Raw genomic sequence first — 23,251 nt, 5'->3', positions numbered from 1 at the left:
CCGGCCTAGGGAGATCACCATCCTCCGGCATGCCAAGATGGTTGCCTTCGGTGGGATCCCCTAGCTCGATGTGGAAACATTCGCGGCTTGGGCCGCAGCTCTCGTCACCAAGGCTGCGGCTTCCGTCGGAACAGTCGGATAGACAGTAGTCACATGCGGTCATGAAGTCCCGCACGGCACTGGGGTTGCCAAGTCCGGAGAAATCCCAACCGATGCTGGGATCGTCATCTTCCTCGGACCCGGAGGGCCCGTAGGTCGAGACGTCCGTCAGTCGGTCCCAAGGCGACCGCATACGGAACCTCAGTGGGGTTGCACTCGCCTCAATGAGAGCGCCCGCCAAAACGAGGTCGTTTGGCGGGTTGAGGCCGAGTCGAAATGACGCAAGATGGGAGTTAGTCGTTACCTTTTGGTCGACGAGGAGCGACGTAGTCACATCGGGGACTGGTTGCGCCGTCATCTCTGGTTCGAGGGCGACGTCCTGCAGGCTTTCCGCGAGCGCGCCGGCGTCGTCTTCTTGCTCAAGGTCAGCGTGCCGCGGGGGGACGGCGCTCGCCTCCGTCTCGAACGCGAGGTCGACGTCCGGCGTGCCTTCCGTCGGGGCGTCGGGGGCGTCGATTCGCTCGACGGCCGACGAAGCTCGGCCTCCCGTCTGGCCTTGACGGCTCCGCCTCCTCCTCCGTTGGCCGGGGAGAGAACGGAGCGAGCCCGAATATTGCTCTTCCACCACGCGGGGAAGACGTCGTCGATTCCGCCGCCGGCGGGCGGGTTGTCGGCCGCCATTGTCGTAGTCGCGCGGCGGTGGAAGAAGTGTCATGTCGTAGCTGCCGTCGAAGGACATGAACTCGAGAGTCCCGAAACGAAGCACCGTCCCGGGCCGGAGAGGTTGCTGGAGACTGCCCATCTGGAGCTTGACGGGGAGCTGTTTGTCAGCACGCAGCAGGCCCCTACCTGGCGCGCCAACTGTCGGCGTTTCGAGACAGGGGGGTCCCTAAGCCGACGAGTGAGTGTGCTGCGTGCCCCAGCCCAGATGGGTCGAGCGCGTGGGCGAGCGCGAAGGGGGGAGAGGCGAGGCGGCCGGAGCCGAGCGTGAGAGAGGTGGAAGTCCCGCGGCCTTCGTGTTCGTCCCGCGCCCAGGTCAGGTGCGCTTGCAGTAGGGGGGTTACAAGCGTCCACGCGGGTGAGGGAAGCGAGCGGCCCCAAGAGAGCGCCTGTCCCGTCCTCGGTCCCGCGCGGCCAACCTTCTCTGAGAAGGCCCTGGTCCTTCCTTTTATAGTCGTAAGGAGAGGATCCAGGTGTACAATGGGGATATAGCAGAGTGCTACGTGTCTAGCGGAGGGAGAGCTAGCGCCCTAGGTACATGCCAATGTGGCAGCCGGAGAGATCTGGGCACCCTGCTGGCGTGATGTCGTGGCTGTCGGAGGTGCGGCGGAGCCTGATGGAGGGACAGCTGTTGGAGCGGTCGAGTCCCTGCTGACGTTGTCCTGCTTCCGTAAGAGAGCTGGGGGCCGCCGTCGTCATAGAGCTTGTGGAGCGCCACCGGATGAGACGCCGGTCTTGTTCTCCGTGACCCGAGTCGATTCGGGGTGGGATGATGATGGCGTCTCCTGTTGACGTGGCGGTCTGTGCTCTAGGCAGGGCGACGTGGGGTTTCCTCCGAAGCCGAGGTTGAGTCTGCCTTCTGTTGCCGTGGCCGAGCCCGAGCCAAGGGGTCGGGCGAGGCGGAAGTCGTTCAGCCGAGGCCAGGGCGGAGTCCGAGCCCTGGGGTCGGGCGAGGCGGAGTTCGAGCCCTGGGGTCGGGCGAGGCGGAGTTTCGTCGTCTTCCGGGTCTTAGCCCGAGTCCGAGCCCTGGGGTCGGGCGGAGCGGAGTTCGCCGTCTTCCGGGTCTTAGCCCGAGTCCGAGCCCTGGGGTCGGGCGGAGCGGAGTTCGCCGTCTTCCGGGTCTTAGCCCGAGTCCGAGCCCTGGGGTCGGGCGGAGCGGAGTTCGCCGTCTTCCGGGTCTTAGCCCGAGTCCGAGCCCTGGGGTCGGGCGGAGCGGAGTTCGCCGTCTTCCGGGTCTTAGCCCGAGTCCGAGCCCTGGGGTCGGGCGGAGCGGAGTTCGCCGTCTTCTGGGTCTTAGCCCGAGTCCGAGCCCTGGGGTCGGGCGGAGCGGAGTTCGCCGTCTTCCGGGTCTTAGCCCGAGTCCGAGCCCTGGGGTCGGGCGGAGCGGAGTTCGCCGTGGCGCCTTTGGCAAGGCCTGATTGCCTATCAGACTCACTCTGTCGAGTGGCACTGCAGTCGGAGTGGCGCAGGCGGCGCTGTCCTTCTGTCAGACTGGCCAGTGGAGCGGTGGAGTGACGGCGGTCACCTCGGCTCAGCCGGGGGCGCGTGTCAGGATAGAGGTGTCAGGCCTCCTTTGCGTTAAATGCCCCTGCAATTTAGTCAGTCGGTTTGGTGATTTAGTCAAGGTTGCTTCTGAGCGAAGCCAAGGCCTTGGGCGAGCCGGTGATGTGTCCGCCATAAAAAGGGGGCCTCGGGCGAGACGGAAGTCTCTCGAGGTCGGCTGCCTTTGGCCGAGGCTAGGCTCGGGTGAAGCGTGATCGAGTCACTCGTATGGACTGATCCCTGACTTAATCGTGCCCATCAGGCCTTTGCAGCTTTATGCTGATGGGGGTTACCAGCTGAGAATTAGGCGTCTTGAGGGTACCCCTAATTATGGTCCCCGACAATACCGTTCCTCAAGCATCCACCACGGTTGAGATCTTTATTGACAAATCTTTGTAACACTCCCTAAAAACTTGATCACGCACACACTTGAGCAGGTGTATCTAGCGATCGATCGTTTGGAATGTATGCTCTCCCAACTCGACATGCACACAAACGATTGGGACGGGTAGATCCAGACATAACATTTATGAGAAGTGAGAGGTAGCCTTTTGTCGTTGTGTTCCAAACTACTTGTACTATGAGAGCTAGATATAATAGCATGAGTTACATAAAGATTAAAAGATGAAGTAATCATCGTAGCATACACCCATTATTACTTCGTGTGTTATAGGTCCATCACACTGCTATCGATTCATTCATTAACTCCTTCACTAACATGCCCAAGTGGCAAAACTATGCCACCCATACAACATGTCATAGACAATGTCGCAATAAGCCACATTGGTCTTGGACAACCCAACGACCCTGATAGCTTCCGACGACCATCGAAAACACGTAAGAACCTTGTAGGGCCCTCAACGTCTTAATGGCCAGAAAGGATCGATGTCCACTAGTACAAAAAAAATCTATATGCCTACGGTGAGGCTCATGCTCTTGGCCACACAAGGGCCACAAAGCACAGACCCAGACATCCTAACATAACCTATGTTCTAGACTGAGTGGCCGACATTGATGTCAATTGTAATACAGGTAACTGTAGATGTTTTTGTTTGATTGCGATCATCTTGTCATATGCTAGGAGATGCAATTTGATGTCGTTTACCATCTAACACAAGTAGGGGTGATAATGAGCTCTGAATTTTGCACTATGAAATTTAAGAATCGAATCGGACTAGAATCTGACTCTATTTCTATTCATTTTAAACAAAAATTAATTAAATGCTTAAACTAATCATGAAAAAATGGATCGTGGTCCATTACCACCACTAAACACAGCCCATGCTCTAGAACGAATGGCTAACTCTTATACTTTTTTAACGATACAGACATATCATTATTATTCTCTTGTATTGGGTTTTATCTCCTTTAATTTGTACACTATGCTTTACTTTTGAAAAGCATGCATTAAAATATTATTGTATTCTGTAAACACGTTGTTTGGATTTCTACCATAAAACATAAACGCACTAAGAGCATGGCGCACTGCGTGTACGACTGGGTTCATGTTTGTTTGTTTGTTTGTTTTATCAGCTTTAGGTTTGTCCTAATAATGGCACGCGAGTAGTAGGTTTATCAGCCGCATATCTGGACGAAAAAAATCGACTCGACGAAGGCTTGGCTCCAGGATTCTGACGCCAAACTGAATATGTGCAAGTTGAGGACGTGGTTTGAGAGTCAGTTTTTTTTCTTTTTTCTTTTTGGTTGTAGACTGTTTCCGAATTAGGTTCAGGGTGTCGTTAGTCGTCAGTTCAGACCGCGCGTTTCAACTCCTACATCAAAACTCAAGCGTAAAAATATTGAATAATAGGGTTGATATCTCGATAATCGGTCTTTGAATTAATTTCGTGAGTTCATCGCTGTTTAAGATCGTGTATCGATCGATAATGCAGAAAACTGAAGGGAGGCATAGGCATCTGCATCGTGCACGCTGGCGGGCACGTTCTTCGTCAGCCCATCACCGATCTGCTGCCAATACGAAAGAAATCCTAGCGAGAACTAGGGGATGAGCTAAGTAGAACTAACTGACGAAAGAGTCACAAGCATGGCGATAGGTTGGTTATTTTACCCCGCTACGGCGCTACGGTACGCCACCCCGTGTCCCCCGCCTACGACCACTAGTCACATTGACCAAAATTAGCTTGACGGCACGCGAGATGCGGCCAAATTCCAGCAATAAACCGCTGCCGCCGTCTTGCCCATTGGCACGGCGCCTGCATGAACTCTCTGCACCCTGCAGTACATACGTACGGCGATGATTCCGTCTTGCCCGTGACCGGCCGGCCGACCACTTTTTTGGGGTGCCGACGGCCGGAGGCTAGCTCACGAGCACATTTGCACATGCAAGCACGCCGTCACGGACTCACGGAGCACCTCTGCTCGTGTGCCGTCGGTCCGGCCCATCAAGCTCTATATAAAGCCTCCCTCGATCGAGCGATTGCAAGTGCAGATCACACTAGCCTACACACACCGAGCGCCGTCTAAACTGACAGCAGGTCAGCAGCCTAGCGAAGCCAAGACATCCGCCGATCTCAGATGGCCGGGAGAAGGGTGCGCGGCAAGAGTGCCGTGGCCGTGGCGGCCGTCGCGCTGCTGGCGCTGCTCTTCGCGGCGAGCGAGGCCGACGGGACGTGCAACGTCGACCGGGGCACGGTGCTGAGGCAGTGCGCGTCCTGCTCGAGCGGCGCGCCGAGCCAGGGGTGCTGCGACGCGCTGAGGAACGCCGACTTCGGCTGCCTCTGCAGCAACTACTGGAACAAGCTCAAGAACACGCCATACGCCAGCTGCGCCAAGGCCATCCCTTCCGCGTGCAACCTCCCAAACGCCAAGTGCCAGTAGATGGAGACATGGAGTGCGTGACCCGGACAGCGAACGGGCAGCTTGGACCAAACAGAATAAATCCGCTTCATTACCCTGTTTCTTCCTCCTCTGAGTGTGTTAGTTCTTTGCTTTGAGTCGTTATCCGATATGATCGGCTGCCCTGCTAGCCGGCGGGACGTTCTATATATGTCTTTGCAACTCATGGTTTCAGCCTATGCATATGCATGCACGCATCTTACTATCGTATTTAAGGCATGTTTGGTTCGTTACCTCAATTGCCATATTTTACCTAACTTTTCTGCCTAAGGTTAGTTATTCAATTTGGACGACTAACCTTAGGCAAAGTGTGGCACACTTTGCCTAAGGTTAGTCGTTCGAATTGAATAACTAACCTTAGGCAGAAAAGTTAGGCAAAATGTGACAATTGAGGTAGTGAACCAAACAGGCCCTTAGTCATAAACCAAACATGCCCTTAAATCTCTATCTTCCGCAGTTCCGCTACTGCTAAAGGAAATCGCGTCAAATGCCAATGGTCTACGCCGCATCTTTCTTGTGTAATTTATGTTGGTTGCTCCTGTCGCAACCTGGACAATTATCTGATTTAGGACTAATTTGGTAACTTTATCTTCCTAAAGGATCTTTATTTTTCAATAGAAAATAAACTAGATTTTCTTGGAAAAGTGAGATCGCTTTCCTTCTCAAAATGCAAGCACTTCGAGAAATACCAATCACGCTAATACAAATCTAGATGAAGGAGTAGGCCCAGGTGTGTGTGAGGGAGAGAGAGAGAGGAGTGAAATGAAATATAATTCGACAGGATGGCATGTGGGTCCATATTTTAGGTGTATAGTCAGCAATACACATGCAGCTTATCAAGTTTAACAGTAATTAGATATTGTGTGGTCCGAGTAGCAATTTTAGAGACACGGATGTGTAGTTCTGGAAGCTAGGAAGCCAAATGGAACAGTCGTGCAAGTTTAGGTACTTCGAGTTGGCGTATTTTTATGAAGTGGCGTGGCTAGGGTTTTTTTATGATGTATGTCATAAGAAACTTTTTTAAAACAAATCAGTATAATTTATAATAATTTAGTATACAATTTATAATATAAAGATAATAATATCACGTGAAACTGTAGATTTAACATTTAAGTTCACAAGTGCATATATTAGAATGCAAATATAATATGAAACAGTCCAAACATTAAGCACAGTCAAAATACATTGCCTGTGTTAGGTTTTTTCGGACTTGGTGGACTGGTGGTCTGGTGGGCCGAATTAGAGTATGTCACGGCCCACCGAAGCCATCCATTGCTAGCTACGCCACTGTTTATATGCAATTTAGAAAGTTGAAGGTCTGAATGGCACTATGTATAGGTAGACACTAGATCAAACATGTCATTAGTGTCGAGTCAGTATATCATGCCAGCATATGAAGTGGGTTGAATTTTTGTCTAGATTAGTGTTGGAGCCCAGAACAATTTTAGAGGCATAGAAATAAAAAAAAAGTTTAGGACCTGAATGTCACCGCTTCCCGCCAATATACTTTACTAAAAAATGCGTGTATGATTTTTCTTGAAATCCCATTGAAATTGTACTTCTTCCTGTGAACCTATTGCAAAGGTGCTACAAAAAGCATTTAAGTATTTTCCTAAGCAATAATAAACATTTAATCAATTGGATCTCGTTGGAAGTCACTCACCTAAGAGTATGGACAGTAATAATGCCAACTACTTTTTCTGTGCATGTCATTGTTATATTATTTACAGGTTGCCTAAATCTTACTCGTATAACAGTTGGCTATAGGTATGTACCGCGTCACACTCTCTACTTCATATCAATATAAATTAAATTTCTATGTAGACTACTAGCATATAGTCTATGCTAACGCTGCGATGCCGTGGAGGGGAGGGAATGGGTCGGCGACGGTGGTGCGAGTGAGGGAAAGGGGCGGTGGAGACGTTGAGGGGGGATGGGGCGGCAGGGACGTGCGGGGGAGGGAGAGGGGCCGGGAGTTGCGGGGTTGTGGGGTAGGGAAATTGGGAGGGATGAGGGAGTAGGGATGATCCAAATAATGAAATAATATTGTCTATTAGATTTGAGCAAGGGAGAGAGAATTATCCAGTGGTATGAATCGTTGAATTTGATGGTTTGTTAAGTATAGGTGTATTTTGTTTAGTGGATTAAATGTATGTTATGGGTATAGGGGTGACTCGATTAGTGGGTTTTCAAATTTAAACCAGTGGATTAGATAGTGGTATATATAGTGAGGCACATGGCGAACCTACGTTCATCCCAGTGGGGGCACAATTTTTTGGTTTTAGTGGACCTTTTACCTCATATATTGTAGTTACAACGGTCTATTAGTTAGTAGGCCGCCACTCAAATATTAGGCCCTCACTCAAGTATTGGACTAGGTCTGCCCCTGTGAGGTAGAGAAGAGACAAAAGAAGTGAGTTGTAAATTTATACCTAGCTTGCTAAGAGCATCTCCAAGAGAGACTCTAACCATGGTCCTATTTTAAATATAGGGCTCAAAACCATAAAACATTCTTCCAACATCGGCCCTATTTTATAAAATTTCATCAAATGGTTATAGGGCTCGGTCTCTCGGGTCCTAAATATAGTACCCATATACTGGAGCCCTATCTTCATTTCCACTTAATCTTCAACCATTTATTTCCTAATATAATGATTTATTTCCTAAATAGCATTATTTAAGGCCTGACTATTGGAGTAAACATTTCTTTTGAGACCCTAAACATTCTAAATATGGTCTTATTTCAAATTTTAGGACTCTATTTTAGAGTTTGTTGTTGGAGATGCTCTTAACAAATATCTCGATCTGTAAGAGAAACAAATAAGTCATAGATGAGCCAACCACCGTATGTACGTATGTATGAACGGAAAGGTACTCTCTGTAAATGCATGTACAGCCAACATCGGACTATATTTTTGTATGTAAAGAGAGATTATTTTTCCTTCCCAAAGATGCCTAATCTAACCCGAGGTGGAACACATGCATACCTAAGCTATGGTCACGGAGTTTAGATACGGATCGAGTTACACCGACCACGCACCATTCATAATCGCTAACACCATATATCTATGAATGAAATAGCATATACTAAAAAGAAAAAAAGGCCAGTTGGCACGAAGCGACACTGGAAAGGGGGGCAGAATGCATCTGGTGCCAGCAATACCAGCGTTCGTTACCGTGGGTATATGCTTCTTGTATATTGCCGACAGATCGAGAGGCAAGCTCTGGGCAGCTTCCGCAATCCGCACCATGGAGTTCGGCGGATGACTCTGGCTAGCCCGCGTGACTCCGCACGCTTGCGCTGGATGAAGCCAAGCGCGCGAGCACATGCACTGATGCACGTCGTCACGGGCCGCGCTAACCGGCCCCTATATTAAGGCCGGGCCGCCGCCGACGTGGCGTGGGCGCGTGGCCACTGCACCACTACACAAGCAAAGCTATAGGCCTATAGCTAAGTGTGCTCGCGTGGGTACGTGCTGGAGCGGATCCATCGATGTCCGGGACGAGGATGAAGGCGAGCAACGCGGCGCCGCTGGTGGCGTTGCTGGTCGTGGCCGTGGCAGCGGGCGCGGCGGGCGCCATCAAGCTCTGCGGCGTGGACCGGTCCGCGGTGGACGCGTGCACGCCCTACTGCGTGGTGGGCAGCGCGCAGGCCGCGCCGGGCCAGCTCTGCTGCGACAAGGTGAAGGCCGCCCGCTGGAGCTGCCTCTGCGACTACCGGAGCGCTCTCCCCAGCGGCATCGACGCCGCGCGCGTCATGGACCTCGCCACCAAGTGCAAGTGCGACTACCCGCCGGCGTCCTGCGACGCCAACTAGCTAGCCGTTTATTCTGTGTCTAGACTAGATCTAGATGCCACGCCGGACGTGTCTCGTGGCCATCGATTATCGTGTATTGTTGCTTTATTTATCATCGTTTCAGTGCTACGTACGGTACGGGTATAGTAACAAACTGTGACGGCCTGACGGGCTCTGCACACTGCGCGCAGGCTGCATGCTTGTGCACTGCAGTCGTGCTCGTGCTCGTCGGTGGGCTATCTATCTATCTATCCGTCAGCCGCGTGCCACGTCGTGTACCCTCTCGTACGTACGTGTTTCTTTGCTGCGTCCTACTAGTACTAGCTCACTGCTGTGGCACTGTGCCTGTGCGGTGCGTCCACGTCGTCCGTCGCAAACAATAAACATTCAGGTCTCAATTTGTTTGTTGTTTCTTAACTGTGCACTAACAGTTTGACGAAACACGAGGCGAGATAGATGCTGGCTGGGTGGATGTCACGACTCACGACGAGTTCGCCAAAAAGCAAACCCACGTATGCCATTGCCATGCAGCACTCACTCCAGCAGACATTTGGCCCACGAGATTCTCGCAGGAAGTTCGTGGCGGCGCAAGCGGACAGACTAACGTAAGCACACTAGCACATACACAGATCGCGCACTGCATGCATGCAAGCTTGCTTTGAATAGTCTACTCTGCCTTTTGTTACCAGCCGTTTGCAGCATGCAGAATCAAACAAATGGGAGACAGGATGCAGATATACATATATATACCTACGACAAATGCAATGCGTGCTCACTGCTCAGCCAGTAAAACTTCTCACATGCTGGCTTGTTCTTGCTGCCAAATACCACCGCTGTATAGCTTGGTTACCACACAAATTAGTTTCACCACAATTTGACTCAGCCACGGCCTCATGAGTGGCTGGTACGGTGGCAGGTGGCAGCTCTGAGACTTGAAAGCAACAGCACAGCAGCTGAAGCCTGCCAGCCCCCAGCATGGCAACATCCTCCACCCACCAAAGCCCAGGGGGGGGGGGGGGGGTTGGGGGTTGTAAAAATACGTCGCAGATCCAGAGCTTCCAACCATTACTGTCGACGAGATATCACCAGACGTACGGCTCTGGATATGAAATCCAGATGCAGCAGGCCATGCCTCTTGGGCTCTGGAGGTCACGTGAGGAGACGGACAGCGGTGGACTGAGCAAAGACCTTGCCATGCAGAAATGCAGGATCCAGAGCTTGCTCATCCATTTATTATGCCAACTTATCACTTTTAATCCACCTTTTCTTTTATATACTCCTGTAGGGCCCCATCTTTCATCTGGGTATGAAATCCGACCGTCCGTCCGAACTTGTTAGCTTTGGTTTGGATGACTTTCTCTTCCACGGTCTTAGACTGAAGATTTGGAGTTGGTTTCCATTCATTTTGTCGCAGCGAAGAGCCATGTCAACTGTCTTCCTTTCCTGCTGCTCGATACTGAAACACCCAAGCTTTGTATTCGGATCTTGTGCCCGCTAACTTCGATTGTGCTGTAAATTTTTTTTGTTAAGTTCGAAATGGGATACATGAAAAAAAATGCAGAAAGGCACATGCATAACAGTCAACAGACGAAGTGACGCTATGGTAATAATTGAACCAAGCCCCCCCGTAGCTAAGTTTCAGATGCACCTGTTATCCCGTGCGTTCGTGCATACGAGAGGGTGGAGCCACATGGACATGGTGGTCTCCGCAGTCCCCACTGTTCCCTCTCCATACCAGTGTCTCTGCATGGTATGGCACAGGGATATGCATATGCAAGGCATGAGCAGAGTCTCAGTCACAGAGCGGCCGCACACAGGCCATTGCACCTGTCTCCAGTTTATATAACCTCTAGCATTTGCTCCCTTATGCTGTTTCTCTGAATCCAAATAAAGCATCATCCTCCCATATGCTACCCATCGCTCACTTGAACAAGAGGAATGGCTAATGGTTGCCCCACATCTACCACAAGCTCCCTGCCCCTCTTCTTCCTTCTCTCTTGCCTGCTTATCGGCCATGCTCTCTGCAGCCAAGCCCACAATGGCAGAACATCAGGTATTCAGGCCCTTCCCCTCCTTACACACAAACCCTGACTTGTTTATTTCCTCTTTCCTTGCACGAGACTAGTCCCTTCTTTCTTTTGGCCCTTGCTTTTTGTTTGCTTTCACTGCTTATTCACTCATTTCAATCTAATTTGAGTTGAAGATGCTGATTATGTGGTGCAATTTCCTCACCAAGAATTGACTACTAAGCATATAATTTTGCCGAAGGTCATCAAGGTACCTCTCTCTCTCTCTCTCTCTCTCTCTCTCTCTCTCTTAACTGTAGCTAAGTAGTGTTCTGCAGGGTTCTCAAGATTCAAAGGCTTGCGGTACTTTTTTATTCTTTTACACATGTATGCAACGAAAACATTAGAAGGAGAAAATGCCAACCACTTGCCTCCAAGATTACTCCTGTAATATCACTAGAAGAACCTTAGAATAGAAACAAGGAATGGAACTAATGTTTTTTTTTAAAAAAAGTGCAATAAAACCTTGTATTAAGTTAACCCACAAAGTGCTCAGTGACCTTAAAGCAAGTATAGTTAGCGTGATATTTTCACATGCCTTGATATTAGGGTCTAAACAAGGGCATACTGTCAAAGTATGCAAGGAGAATGTTGATCGGCTCAATTGCTCCAATATGTACATACAACGAGTGCAGGGGGTGTCGATTCAAGTGTACTGCTGAGCAAGTCCCAGTGGATGCAAATGACCCCATGAACAGTGCTTACCACTACAAGTGTGTTTGCCACAGGTGATCTTCAATGAGTAGGAGGAGCTGCTATGTTATGGTATGTCCTGGAGAATAGTAGTATTTTTTTCCCCATTCTTGGTTCTCCGTTCTCCCTCTTCGCTTCCTTCTATTCTTTGTTTTCTCTGTTGAAAAGGGTTCCTTTTTTTTCATTTCTATTTTACAAGAGGCTAGCTAGTAGAGGACTGGAGCCTAGAGGAGCATTTTGTACTTTAAAATGCTTGTTCAGGTTATGAACTAGTAATTTTGTTAGTAAATGGTTATCAATTTTGACATCTGAAGTATGAATGACCCCTATTCAAGTGCATAACTAATTGGTTGACCTATTGCTACAATGAATCTAAGAGACACACATGGATGTCAGACAGAAAACCCATATCAATCTGTTGTATTTTGGGTGCATAAGACGCCTACATCAAGCCATACTTGAGCCTCATGCACCAAGGTTGACGTTACTACAGCACTGAACCCATGGTCCACAAGCACCTATGTAGCTTGTTAGTGTTCATCATTGTTAACTCTGTTAAGATATAAGATTAAATTTCTAAGCTTGAGCATGCTTCTGTACAAGTAGCAAAGAGGACAGACCATTTCGATGTCTGACTCATGCTAGATTGACTAAAAAAAATAGGATGCCAAGTCTAAGTACTCGTGCTGATGGTCAGCTAGTCAGGACTATACGCTTACAACAGACAGGCAATTTAGAAAGCAGACACTTTTCTGTTTTGAAGCCAAAGAACCCAAACAAGACATATTACAGAGTCTCAAATTATCAACTGTTATTCCCAGTATCAGGCATTTTTCATTTTGTAATCAGAAAACAAGAACACAGCTACAAAATGAAATGCAGAAAGTAGACAGAAGTAAGAAGCAGCATACAATCTTGAAATCTTCATTCTGAAATCTGAACTTCATGTATCTTCACTCTGATGAAGTGATGAAATAAAGAACAACGTACATAAGTGCAGACAGTTCTCAGTTAGAACTAAACCTGTTCTTCAAAGGCCAAAACCACTTTTAAATCCCACAATCCACAAGTGGCTACTCCACTGCACGATGCATTTGAAAACTGACTAAAAGGAGTAAACAACTGCAGCCAAAAGTGTAAAGCCACCTACATTCACAAAACCCTCTGAGACCAAGCCAGCATGTGTGCAAAGCAGTCAGGATGGCAATTACACTAAGATCATCCACTGTAACCCTTTCTGCCTCCTTTGGATGAAACAGCATGACAGCATCCAGACCATAACCATGAGTTGCATGTCCAACAATAATCACATTCCAAGTGACCACACTCCTCTCAGCCATGCTTCCAAAGGCCAACATGGCAAGATCCAAGCGCCCACATTTCATGTACATGTCTATCAAAGCTGTCTGCGCCACAACACCAGATCTTCCTTGCTCCAAAGCACCCAGCTGAGCACAAGTAGTGACAACCCCCACCGCAGCGACCGCCACCGCCGCCGCATACTTTGAAAATACTCCAAACCAAAGCCTCATTGGCCTCCCCACACTTGACATGCCCTTCAATGAAAATGGTCCACAAGATCACTGTTTCCTCAAACAGCGGCCTCCCTTAATGCATCCTTCCTTGTCCGGCATCACCATCGATCATCAAGTTCCAGCACACGAAATTCCTCTTGGGCATTTGATCAGACAACTCGCGTGCACGGTCCACACCAGCACCACCTTGCTTCCAACCATACCCATCGATCGAGACTCCCAAGAGAACGCGTCTCTCTGTGGCATTTCGTCGAACAGCTCCTGCACGAGCCCCATCTCCCGGCACCCGACGTACCCAGCGACTATGCAGTTCCATGAGACCCCGCCTGCCTCGTAGAACACGTTGTCTCCCCAAGCGGTAGTCCAGGATCCTACAGTAGAAGCTGATGAGCGCGTTCACAGCGAAGACTGAAGGGGTCCGCGCCCAGACCTCCTCACGGCCTCGGCGTGAACCAGGAGTCCGGCGCTGCAGCCAGGGGCGCGGCCGCATGCCTTGGGGACAGCGAGGAACGTGTAGGCGTCCGGCCACACGCCGCAATGGCGCATCCGCGCGAAGTAGAGCAGCGCGACGCGGGAGCGTGGAGGCGGACCTACGTGTTCCAGGGGAATGGGTCGCGGGCGGTGGGCTCCGGGAGGCGCGCGAAGACGGCGCAAGCGAGCGCGGCGGCGCCGGGAGGGACGCGAGGCCGATGAGGTTGGAGAGCCGCAGCGCGGCAGCGGGGAGGCGGCGCGGTGGCCCGAATTGAGGAGGTGGGCGTGGGCGCGTGGCACAGGAACGCGTGGGAGGTGGACCTGCAGGCGCGGAGGAGGAGAGGGGCGTCCGCAGGCAGGGCGAAGGCGGGACGAAGAGGCCGCATCAATCAGGCCCGACGGATTCTTAGGTGGGCTAGCTATTGATGGGCCTTGGCGAGCACATTTCCACAGCGGTCCGCTGCCAAAATACTAGTAGTTCGCGACGTGCCTGCGCGTGTGCGTGGTGGTGACCGGTGAGTGGAGCTGGAGCGCGTCTCAGTTTAGTGCCACCCCGGAGGCTGTGGGCGAGTGGAGCCAGAGGAGGCTTATAAAAGAAGAAGCTGGACGCCTTAGCAAATCATACCTTTCTCGGCCTTTTGGCTAAGATCAAGTGTAGTATCTGTTCTTATCAGTTGAATATCTGATATGTGGACCATGTGTTCACTTCGATATTAAATTTATTTTTTGTGGGGGAGGGCTCACTACAGTCAAGTCTAAATTATTTTTTTATCTTGTTTTGTTGATGGGCCTTGAAATGGTGTCTGAAATAAAGTCCGAGCACGTCAATCACACTCAAGTTGAAAATCTGTTTATCAGTTATAGAAAATATTATGCGGTGATTTATGTATAAAAAAATATTTGTAGGGCTAGTTTGAACCTCTATTTTCGTTTTCTATTTTTCCCACAGAAAGAAAATGAATTAATTTAGAAAATAGGTTGCCAAACTAGCCCTGTAGAATATGAAATTCCATACAGTTGTAGAAGATGAAACTCCATAGTAAGAATATGAAACTCCATACAGTTGTAGAAGATGAAACTCCATAGTAAGAATATGAAACTCCATACAGTTGTAGAAGATGAAACTCCATAGTAAGAATTTTATGTGTCGCTTCTTTTCATTTGAGGTACCCTCACTTGGACATGTATAGAGTTCATTTAGACATGTATAGCGATAAAAATACTTATAATACTGGTAGTGCGTTCACTTGGACATGTATAGCGATAAAAAATACTTCTAATACTGGTAGTGCAGGCCTACAACCCATCCTCGACACAGAGCGGAACTGCTTAACTAGAAATCTCGCAACACAACAACAAAGCGACATAGCTAACGACAATAAAAAAATCTGAACATATTTCTTTCTAAAGTTCTCCTAAAATTATAGAGCAAATGATAATAATAATAATAAAATTAAGATTTGAGCCGACCAAAAATGTCGGTCATGTCTGAAATTACTTAGGACGTGTTTGGGAACATATTATTTTCTTAGTCCCAAAACAATACCACGATATTTGAACATTCTATGGTATTTTAGGTTAAGAGCCGTTTGGGAGCACATCTAAAAACTCTATATTTAAACCATAGTTTTACTAATACCATGCTATTTTTGAGGTCAAAAAAAATTCTGGTCTAGATCACAGTTTTTTGTTTGCACATACCTGCAGTCTTCTCTTCTACACTATAACTAAAATATTGTGTCTCCGAACAGGTGTTAGATTGGACTGATGTAAAATATACCATAGGTATGTCATGACATACAATAAACTATGGTTTTGAGAAACATAGTTCCCAATCAGGCCCTTATAGGTGAAGCATAGTTTTTATTACAAAGAAACATAATGCGAATTCGAGTACTGAAAATTCCATTGCATTTCCATCTAGGGTGACAATGTAAAACAAAAAATTTGTTAAAAGTGGATGTGATGTAGTTTGGTATTTAGAAACTCCACAATAAACCACCCATCCATAACTATAATAAAACTTGCATAAGCACCCGAGACGAGGAGGTGGGCCTGCATGACACTCGAACGCATGCGAGGCGGTCCTACATGTGTAGAGGTGGGAAAGGAGCGTTTAAGGGATGATTAGGCATGGGCAAAAAGAACCGGAACCGAGGAACCGAACCGAAATAACCGAGAACCGAAACCGAACTAACCGAACCGAAGGAACCGTTATGAAATTCGGTTCTGGTTTTTTGAGAACCGAAATAAATAAGATATTTTCGGTTCTACACTCCAAAGAACCGAAAGAACCAAAAGTATTAGATTCAATTTGTTACATGTATTTGTAACTTCGGATGTTGTTTTATCGACTTATGTTGAACCTCTAATCATCCATGTATTATCTATGAAATTATGGTCATTGTGCACTTGTGGTTGTTTGTGGGGAGATGTTGCTGAAATTTCTCACAAAAGTTGTCGTTATTCAGAATTTTAGAGTGGCTGTTACAGTTCGGTTAGAACCGAGGAACCGAACCGAAGAACCGAGAACCAGACTAGTCGGTTCTAGTTTCTTTATCTTGCTATTTCGGTTCTAGTTTTCGAATAACCGATTTTCTACAAGAACCGAGGAACCGAACCGAAGAACCGAACGCCCAGTCCTAGGGATGATGGCGGGACAAGGAGGCCACATCGATCAAGCATGGTCGCTTCAAACTCTAGCGAAGCCAAGTGTAGTAGGAAATTGAGTAAATTTCAGACATAAGGGATTCTTTGGTGGGCTAGCCATTGATGGGCGTTGTGAGCGATTTTTTCAATGGTGTGGCTAGCACCGACGCCTTGATACCAAATAGAACATGTTGTGCCTACATCAGGGAGTTTGAACGAGCAGAGCCAAAAAGAACGTTATAATAAAAAAACCATGGGCATAAGTGTATCTCATACCTTTCTCGGCCTTTTAACTAAGATTAAGTGTATTATCTATTCTTATCTAATCTTTTCTATATTAAATTTATTTTTAGTAGGAAAAGGCTTAATACAACAACTTACTATTGAGGTTCTCGTGTGTCGACCGAAGTGTTGCACCGCTGCCCAATTCTTGTGCATCCCAACCGAATGAGAATAATAGTATCCTACATTTGAGATAAATAATCTTTACTACTCCTTAAGACCCTACCGTAGGCGTCCACAGTGATTTTGGTGCACGGTTCTGCCCAGTCTGTCGCGCCGCGGATCCCCCCCTCTTCTCCTCTGCTCCCCGCCATCAACGCTGATCCGCCCTCCGCCCTCCCCCCTCCCGCCGGCCATCCATTTTGCCATCCTCGCTCTGCCTCCATCACAAATTCCTGGTTCTTTCCTCCTTCTTCCCCGTGTGTTTCGTGCACAGCGGAAACCGCTCCCTTCCCCTCGCCATCACCTGATCCTGGCTCCACCCCCACCGCCGCTCGCGCCCTCCCCCATGTCCTAGGGCCTAGGATCCCCACCGCTGCATCTCCCTCTTGCTCAACTGCTCCCACCCCGACCGTTCCTACTTGCTAGCCTTCGTCGACGCTGCCCACTTGAACCAGATCTAGCCCAGCTTGACCTCTGATAGTCGCCTAGAGGGGGGTGAATAGGGCGAAACTGAAATTTACAACTATAAACACAACTACAAGCCGGGTTAGCGTTAGTAATAAAGAAACGAGTCCGCGAGAGAGGGCGCAAAACAAATCCCAAGCGAATAAGCAAGTGAGACACAGAGATTTGTTTTACCGAGGTTCGGTTCTTGCAAACCTACTCCCCGTTGAGGAGGCCACAAAGGCCAGGTCTCTTTCAACCCTTCCCTCTCTCAAACGATCCACGGATCGAGTGAGCTTTTTCTTCTCAATCACTTGGAACACAAAGTTCCCGCAAGGACCACCACAAGATTGGTGTCTCTTGCCTCAATTACAAGTGAGTTTGATTGCAAAGAAAGGATCAAGAAAGAAGAAAGCAATCCAAGCGCAAGAGCTCGAAGGAACACAAGCAAATCACTCTCTCTAGTCACTATGGCGTTGTGTGGAATTTGGAGAGGATTTGATCTCTTTGGTGTGTCTAGAATTGAATGCTAGAGCTCTTGTAGTAGTTGAGAAGTGGAAAACTTGGATGCAATGAATGGTGGGGTGGTTGGGGTATTTATAGCCCCAACCACCAAAAGTGGCCGTTGGGAACCTGTCTGTTCGATGGCGCACCAGAGAGTCCGGTGCACACCGGACAGTCCGGTGCCCCTGCCACGTCATCACTGCCGTTGGATTCTGACCGTTGGAGCTTCTGACTTGTGGGCCCGCCTGGGTGTCCGGTGCACACCGGACAGCTACTGTTCCTTGTCCGGTGTGCCAGTATGGGCGCGCCTGACTTCTGCGCGCGCAGAGCGCGCATTAAATGCGTGGCAGAGAGCCGTTGGCGCGGAGATAGCCGTTGCTCCGGAGTCGCACCGGACAGTCCGGTGCACACCGGACAGTCCGGTGAATTATAGTGGACTAGCCGTTAGCGTTTTCCCGAAGCTGGTGAGTTCCTGAGGCCGCTCTCCTTTGGTGCACCGGACACTGTCCGGTGTACACCGGACAGTCCGGTGAATTATAGCGCGAGTGCCTCTGGAAATTCCCGAAGGTGGCGAGTTTGAGCTGGAGTCCTCTGGTGCACCAGACACTGTCCGGTGGTGCACCGGACACTGTCCGGTGTACACCGGACAGTTCGGTGCTCCCAGACCAGAGGGCCTTCGGTTCCCACTTTGCTCTTTTGTTGAATCCAAAACTTGGTCTTTTTATTGGCTGAGAGTGAACCTTTTATACCTGTATAATCTATACACTTGGGCAAACTAGTTAGTCCAATAAATTTGTGTTGGGCAATTCAACCACCAAAATTAATTAGGAACTAGGTGTAAGCCTAATTCCCTTTCAATCTCCCCCTTTTTGGTGATTGATGCCAACACAAACCAAAGCAAATATAGAAGTGCATAATTGAACTAGTTTGCATAATGTAAGTGTAAAGGTTGCTTGGAATTGAGCCCAATATAAATACTTACAAGATATGCATGAATTTTTTTTTCTTATATAACATTTTGGACCACGTTTGCACCACATGTTTTGTTTTTGCAAACTCTTTTGTAAAATCCTTTTCAAAGTTCTTTTGCAAATAGTCAAAGGTGAATGAATAAGATTTGCAAAGCATTTTCAAGATTTGAAATTTTCTCCCCCTGTTTCAAATGCTTCTCTTTTGACTAAACAAAACTCCCCCTAAATGAGATCCACCTCTTAGTGTTCAAGAGGGTTTTGATATACCATTTTTGAAATACTACTTTCTCCCCTTTTTGAACACAATAGGACACCAATTGAAAATATTCAACACTATACCAATTGATACGAAGTTTTTGAAATTGGTGGTGGTGCGGTCCTTTTGCTTTGGGCTCATTTCTCCCCCTTTTTGGCATGAATCGCCAAAAACGGAGTCATTAGAGCCCTCGAAGTGCTATCTTCCCTTTGGTCATAAATAATTGAGTTAAGATTATACCAAAGGCGAAGTCCGGTCCTCTCCCCAAAGAATAGAGAGTTGCTTGGAGTGATGGCGAAGTATGAGTTACGGAGTGGAAGCCTTTGTCTTCGCCGAAGACTCCAATTCCCTTTCAATATACCTATGACTTGGTTTGAAATAGACTTTGAAAACACATTAGTCATAGCATATAAAAGAGATATGATCAAAGGTATATAAATGAGCTACGTGTGCAATCTAGCAAAAGAAATTGCGCGAATCAAGAATATTGAGCTCATGCCTAAGTTTGGTAAAAGTTTGTTCGTCAAGAGGCTTGGTAAAGATATCAGCTAATTGATCTTTGGTGTTAATATAAGAAATCTCGATATCTCCCTTTTGTTGGTGATCCCTAAGAAAGTGATACCGAATGGCTATGTGCTTAGTGCGACTATGCTCGACGGGATTGTCGGCCATCTTAATTGCACTCTCATTATCACATAGCAAAGGGACTTTGGTTAATTTGTAACCGTAGTCCCGCAGGGTTTGCCTCATCCAAAGCAATTGCGCGCAACAATGGCCTGCGGCAATGTACTCGGCTTCGGCGGTGGAAAGAGCAACCGAATTTTGCTTCTTTGAAGCCCAAGACACCAAGGATCTTCCCAAGAACTGGCAAGTCCCCGATGTGCTCTTCCTATTGATTTTGCACCTTGCCCAATCGGCATCCGAATAACCAATTAAATCAAATGTGGATCCCCTAGGATACCAAAGCCCAAACTTAGGAGTATAAGCCAAATATCTCAAGATTCGTTTTACGGCCGTAAGGTGGGATTCCTTAGGGTCGGATTGGAATCTTGCACACATGCATACGGAAAGCATAATATCCGGTCGAGATGCACATAAATAGAGTAGAGAACCTATCATTGACCGATATACCTTTTGATCCACGGACTTACCTCCCGTGTCGAGGTCGAGATGCCCATTAGTTCCCATGGGTGTCTTGATGGGTTTGGCGTCCTTCATTCCAAACTTGCTAAGAATATCTTGAGTGTACTTCGTTTGGCTTATGAAGGTGCCCTCTTGGAGTTATTTGACTTGGAATCCTAGAAAATACTTCAACTCCCCCATCATAGACATCTCGAATTTCTGTGTCATGATCCTACTAAACTCTTCACAAGTAGACTCGTTAGTAGACCCAAATATAATGTCATCAACATAAATTTGGCATACAAACAAGTCATTTTCAAGAGTTTTAGTAAAGAGTGTAGGATCGGCTTTACCGACTTTGAAGCCATTAGCAATAAGGAAATCTCTAAGGCATTCATACCATGCTCTTGGGGCTTGCTTGAGCCCATAAAGCGCCTTAGAGAGCTTATAGACATGGTTAGGATACTCACTGTCTTCAAAGCCGGGAGGTTGCTCAACATAGACCTCTTCTTTGATTGGTCCATTGAGGAAGGCACTTTTCACGTCCATTTGATAAAGCTTAAAGCCATGGTAAGTAGCATAGGCCAATAATATGCGAATTGACTCAAGCCTAGCTACGGGTGCATAGGTTTCACCAAAATCCAAACGTTCGACTTGGGAGTATCCCTTGGCCACAAGTCGAGCTTTGTTCCTTGTCACCACACCATGCTCATCTTGCTTGTTGCGGAAGACCCATTTGGTTCCTACAACATTTTGCTTAGGACGTGGAACTAAATGCCATACCTCATTCCTAGTGAAGTTGTTGAGCTCCTCTTGCATCGCCACCACCCAATCCGAATCTTGAAGTGCTTCCTCTACCCTGTGTGGCTCAATAGAGGAAACAAAAGAGTAATGTTCACAAAAATGAGCAACACGAGACCTAGTGGTTACCCCCTTATGAATATCGCCGAGGATGGTGTCGACGGGGTGATCTCGTTGGATTGCTTGGTGGACTCTTGGGTGTGGCGGTCTTTGCTCTTCATCCTCCTTGTCTTGATCATTTGCACCTCCCCCTTGATCTATGCCATCATCTTGAGGTGGCTCATTTGATTGATCTTCTTCTTCATCAACTTGAGCCTCTTCCTCATTTTGAGTTGGTGGAAATGCTTGCGTGGAGGAGGATGGTTGATCTTGTGCACTTGGAGGCTCTTCGGATTCCTTAGGACACACATCCCCAATGGACATGTTCCTTAGCGCAATGCATGGAGCCTCTTCTTCACCTATCTCATCAAGATCAACTTGCTCTACTTGAGAGCCGTTAGTTTCATCAAACACAACGTCACATGAGACTTCAACTAGTCCAGTTGACTTGTTAAAGACCCTATATGCCCTTGTGTTTGAGTCATAACCAAGTAAAAAGCCTTCTACAGTCTTAGGAGCAAATTTAGATTTTCTACCTCTTTTAACAAGAATAAAGCATTTGCTACCAAAGACTCTAAAATATGAAATGTTGGGCTTTTTACCGGTTAGGAGTTCATATGATGTCTTCTTGAGGATTCGGTGTAGATACAACCGGTTGATGGCGTAGCAAGCGGTGTTGACCGCCTCGGCCCAAAACCGATCCGAAGTCTTGTACTCATCAAGCATGGTCCTTGCCATGTCTAATAGAGTTCTATTCTTCCTCTCCACTACACCATTTTGTTGTGGCGTGTAGGGAGAAGAGAACTCATGCTTGATGCCCTCCTCCTCAAGGAAGCCTTCGATTTGAGAGTTCTTGAACTCCGTCCCGTTGTCGCTTCTTATTTTCTTGATCCTTAAGCCGAACTCATTTTGAGCCCGTCTCAAGAATCCCTTTAAGGTTTCTTGGGTTTGAGATTTTTCCTGCAAAAAGAATACCCAAGTGAAGCGAGAATAATCATCCACAATAACTAGACAGTACTTACTCCCGCCGATGCTTATGTAAGCAATCGGGCCGAATAGATCCATGTGTAGGAGCTCCAGTGGCCTGTCGGTCGTCATTATGTTCTTATGCGGATGATGAGTGCCAACTTGCTTCCCTGCTTGGCATGCGCTACAAATCCTGTCTTTCTCAAAATGAACATTTGTTAATCCTAAAATGTGTTCTCCCTTCAGAAGCTTGTGAAGATTCTTCATCCCAACATGTGCTAGTCGGCGATGCCAGAGCCAGCCCATGTTAGTCTTAGCAATTAAGCATGTGTCGAGTTCAGCTCTATTAAAATCTACTAAGTACAGCTGACCCTCTAACACACCCTTAAATGCTATTGAGTCATCACTTCTTCTAAAGACAGTGACACCTACATCAGTAAAAAGACAGTTGTAGCCCATTTGACATAATTGAGATACAGAAAGCAAGTTGTAATCTAAAGAATCAACAAGAAAAACATTGGAAATAGAGTGGTCAGGAGATATAGCAATTTTACCCAAACCTTTGACCAAACCTTGATTTCCATCCCCGAATGTAATCGCTCTTTGGGGATCTTGGTTTTTCTCATATGAGGAGAACATCTGTTTCTCCCCTGTCATGTGGTTTGTGCACCCGTTGTCGAGTATCCAACTTGAGCCCCCGGATGCATAAACCTACAAAACAAGTTTAGTTCTTGACTTTAGGTACCCAAATGGTTTTGGGTCCTTTGGCATTAGACACAAGAACTTTGGGTACCCAAACACAAGTCTTGGAGCCCTTGTGCTTGCCCCCAACATATTTGGCAACTACCTTGCCGGATTTGTTAGTCAAAACATAAGATGCATCAAAAGTTTTAAATGAAATATCATGATCATTTGATGCACTAGGAGTTTTCTTTCTAGGCAACTTAGCACGGGTTGGTTGCCTAGAACTAGATGTCTCACCCTTATACATAAAAGCATGGTTTGGGCCAGAGTGAGACTTCCTAGAGTGAATTCTCCTAATTTTGCTCTCGGGATAACCGGCAGGGTACAAAATGTAACCCTCGTTATCCTGAGGCATGGGAGCCTTGCCCTTTACAAAGTTGGACAATCTTTTAGGAGGGGCACTAATTTTGACATTGTCTCCCCTTTGGAAGCCAATGCCATCCTTAATGCCCGGGCGTCTCCCATTATAAAGC

At 47.7% G+C, this 23,251-nt stretch overlaps 3 protein-coding genes and 2 pseudogenes across 3 annotated transcripts; 4 read left to right on the top strand and 1 right to left on the bottom strand.

The window, feature by feature from the left end:
* Nucleotides 1-4,802: 4,802 nt before the first annotated feature.
* On the top strand, nt 4,803-5,396 carry LOC100280885 (protease inhibitor/seed storage/LTP family protein). Its single transcript, NM_001153805.1, has one exon. It carries the CDS (start codon nt 4,897-4,899, stop codon nt 5,197-5,199), a length of 303 nt encoding a protein of 100 aa, NP_001147277.1. The 5' UTR covers nt 4,803-4,896; the 3' UTR covers nt 5,200-5,396.
* Nucleotides 5,397-8,398: 3,002 nt separating this feature from the next.
* Nucleotides 8,399-9,424, top strand: LOC103636370 (protein MEN-8). The gene has a single exon (XM_008658724.3). It carries the CDS (start codon nt 8,711-8,713, stop codon nt 9,032-9,034), a length of 324 nt encoding a protein of 107 aa, XP_008656946.1. The 5' UTR covers nt 8,399-8,710; the 3' UTR covers nt 9,035-9,424.
* Nucleotides 9,425-10,884: 1,460 nt separating this feature from the next.
* Nucleotides 10,885-12,077, top strand: LOC100275730 (uncharacterized). The gene is made up of 3 exons (NM_001149748.2): nt 10,885-11,066; nt 11,217-11,290; nt 11,629-12,077. The coding sequence occupies exons 1-3, from the start codon at nt 10,952-10,954 to the stop codon at nt 11,809-11,811; spliced, it is 372 nt and encodes a 123-aa protein (NP_001143220.1). The 5' UTR covers nt 10,885-10,951; the 3' UTR covers nt 11,812-12,077.
* Nucleotides 12,078-12,504: 427 nt separating this feature from the next.
* On the bottom strand, nt 12,505-14,309 carry LOC109941520 (pentatricopeptide repeat-containing protein At4g02750-like; annotated as a pseudogene).
* Nucleotides 14,310-14,399: 90 nt separating this feature from the next.
* LOC111590060 (uncharacterized) lies at nt 14,400-14,543 on the top strand (annotated as a pseudogene).
* The last annotated feature ends 8,708 nt before the right edge of the window (nt 14,544-23,251 follow it).

This window comes from Zea mays, chromosome 8, assembly GCF_902167145.1.
Source record: "Zea mays cultivar B73 chromosome 8, Zm-B73-REFERENCE-NAM-5.0, whole genome shotgun sequence".
In the NCBI taxonomy this organism is placed as follows: domain Eukaryota; kingdom Viridiplantae; phylum Streptophyta; class Magnoliopsida; order Poales; family Poaceae; genus Zea; species Zea mays.
This window is presented reverse-complemented; position numbering and strand designations above follow the sequence as displayed.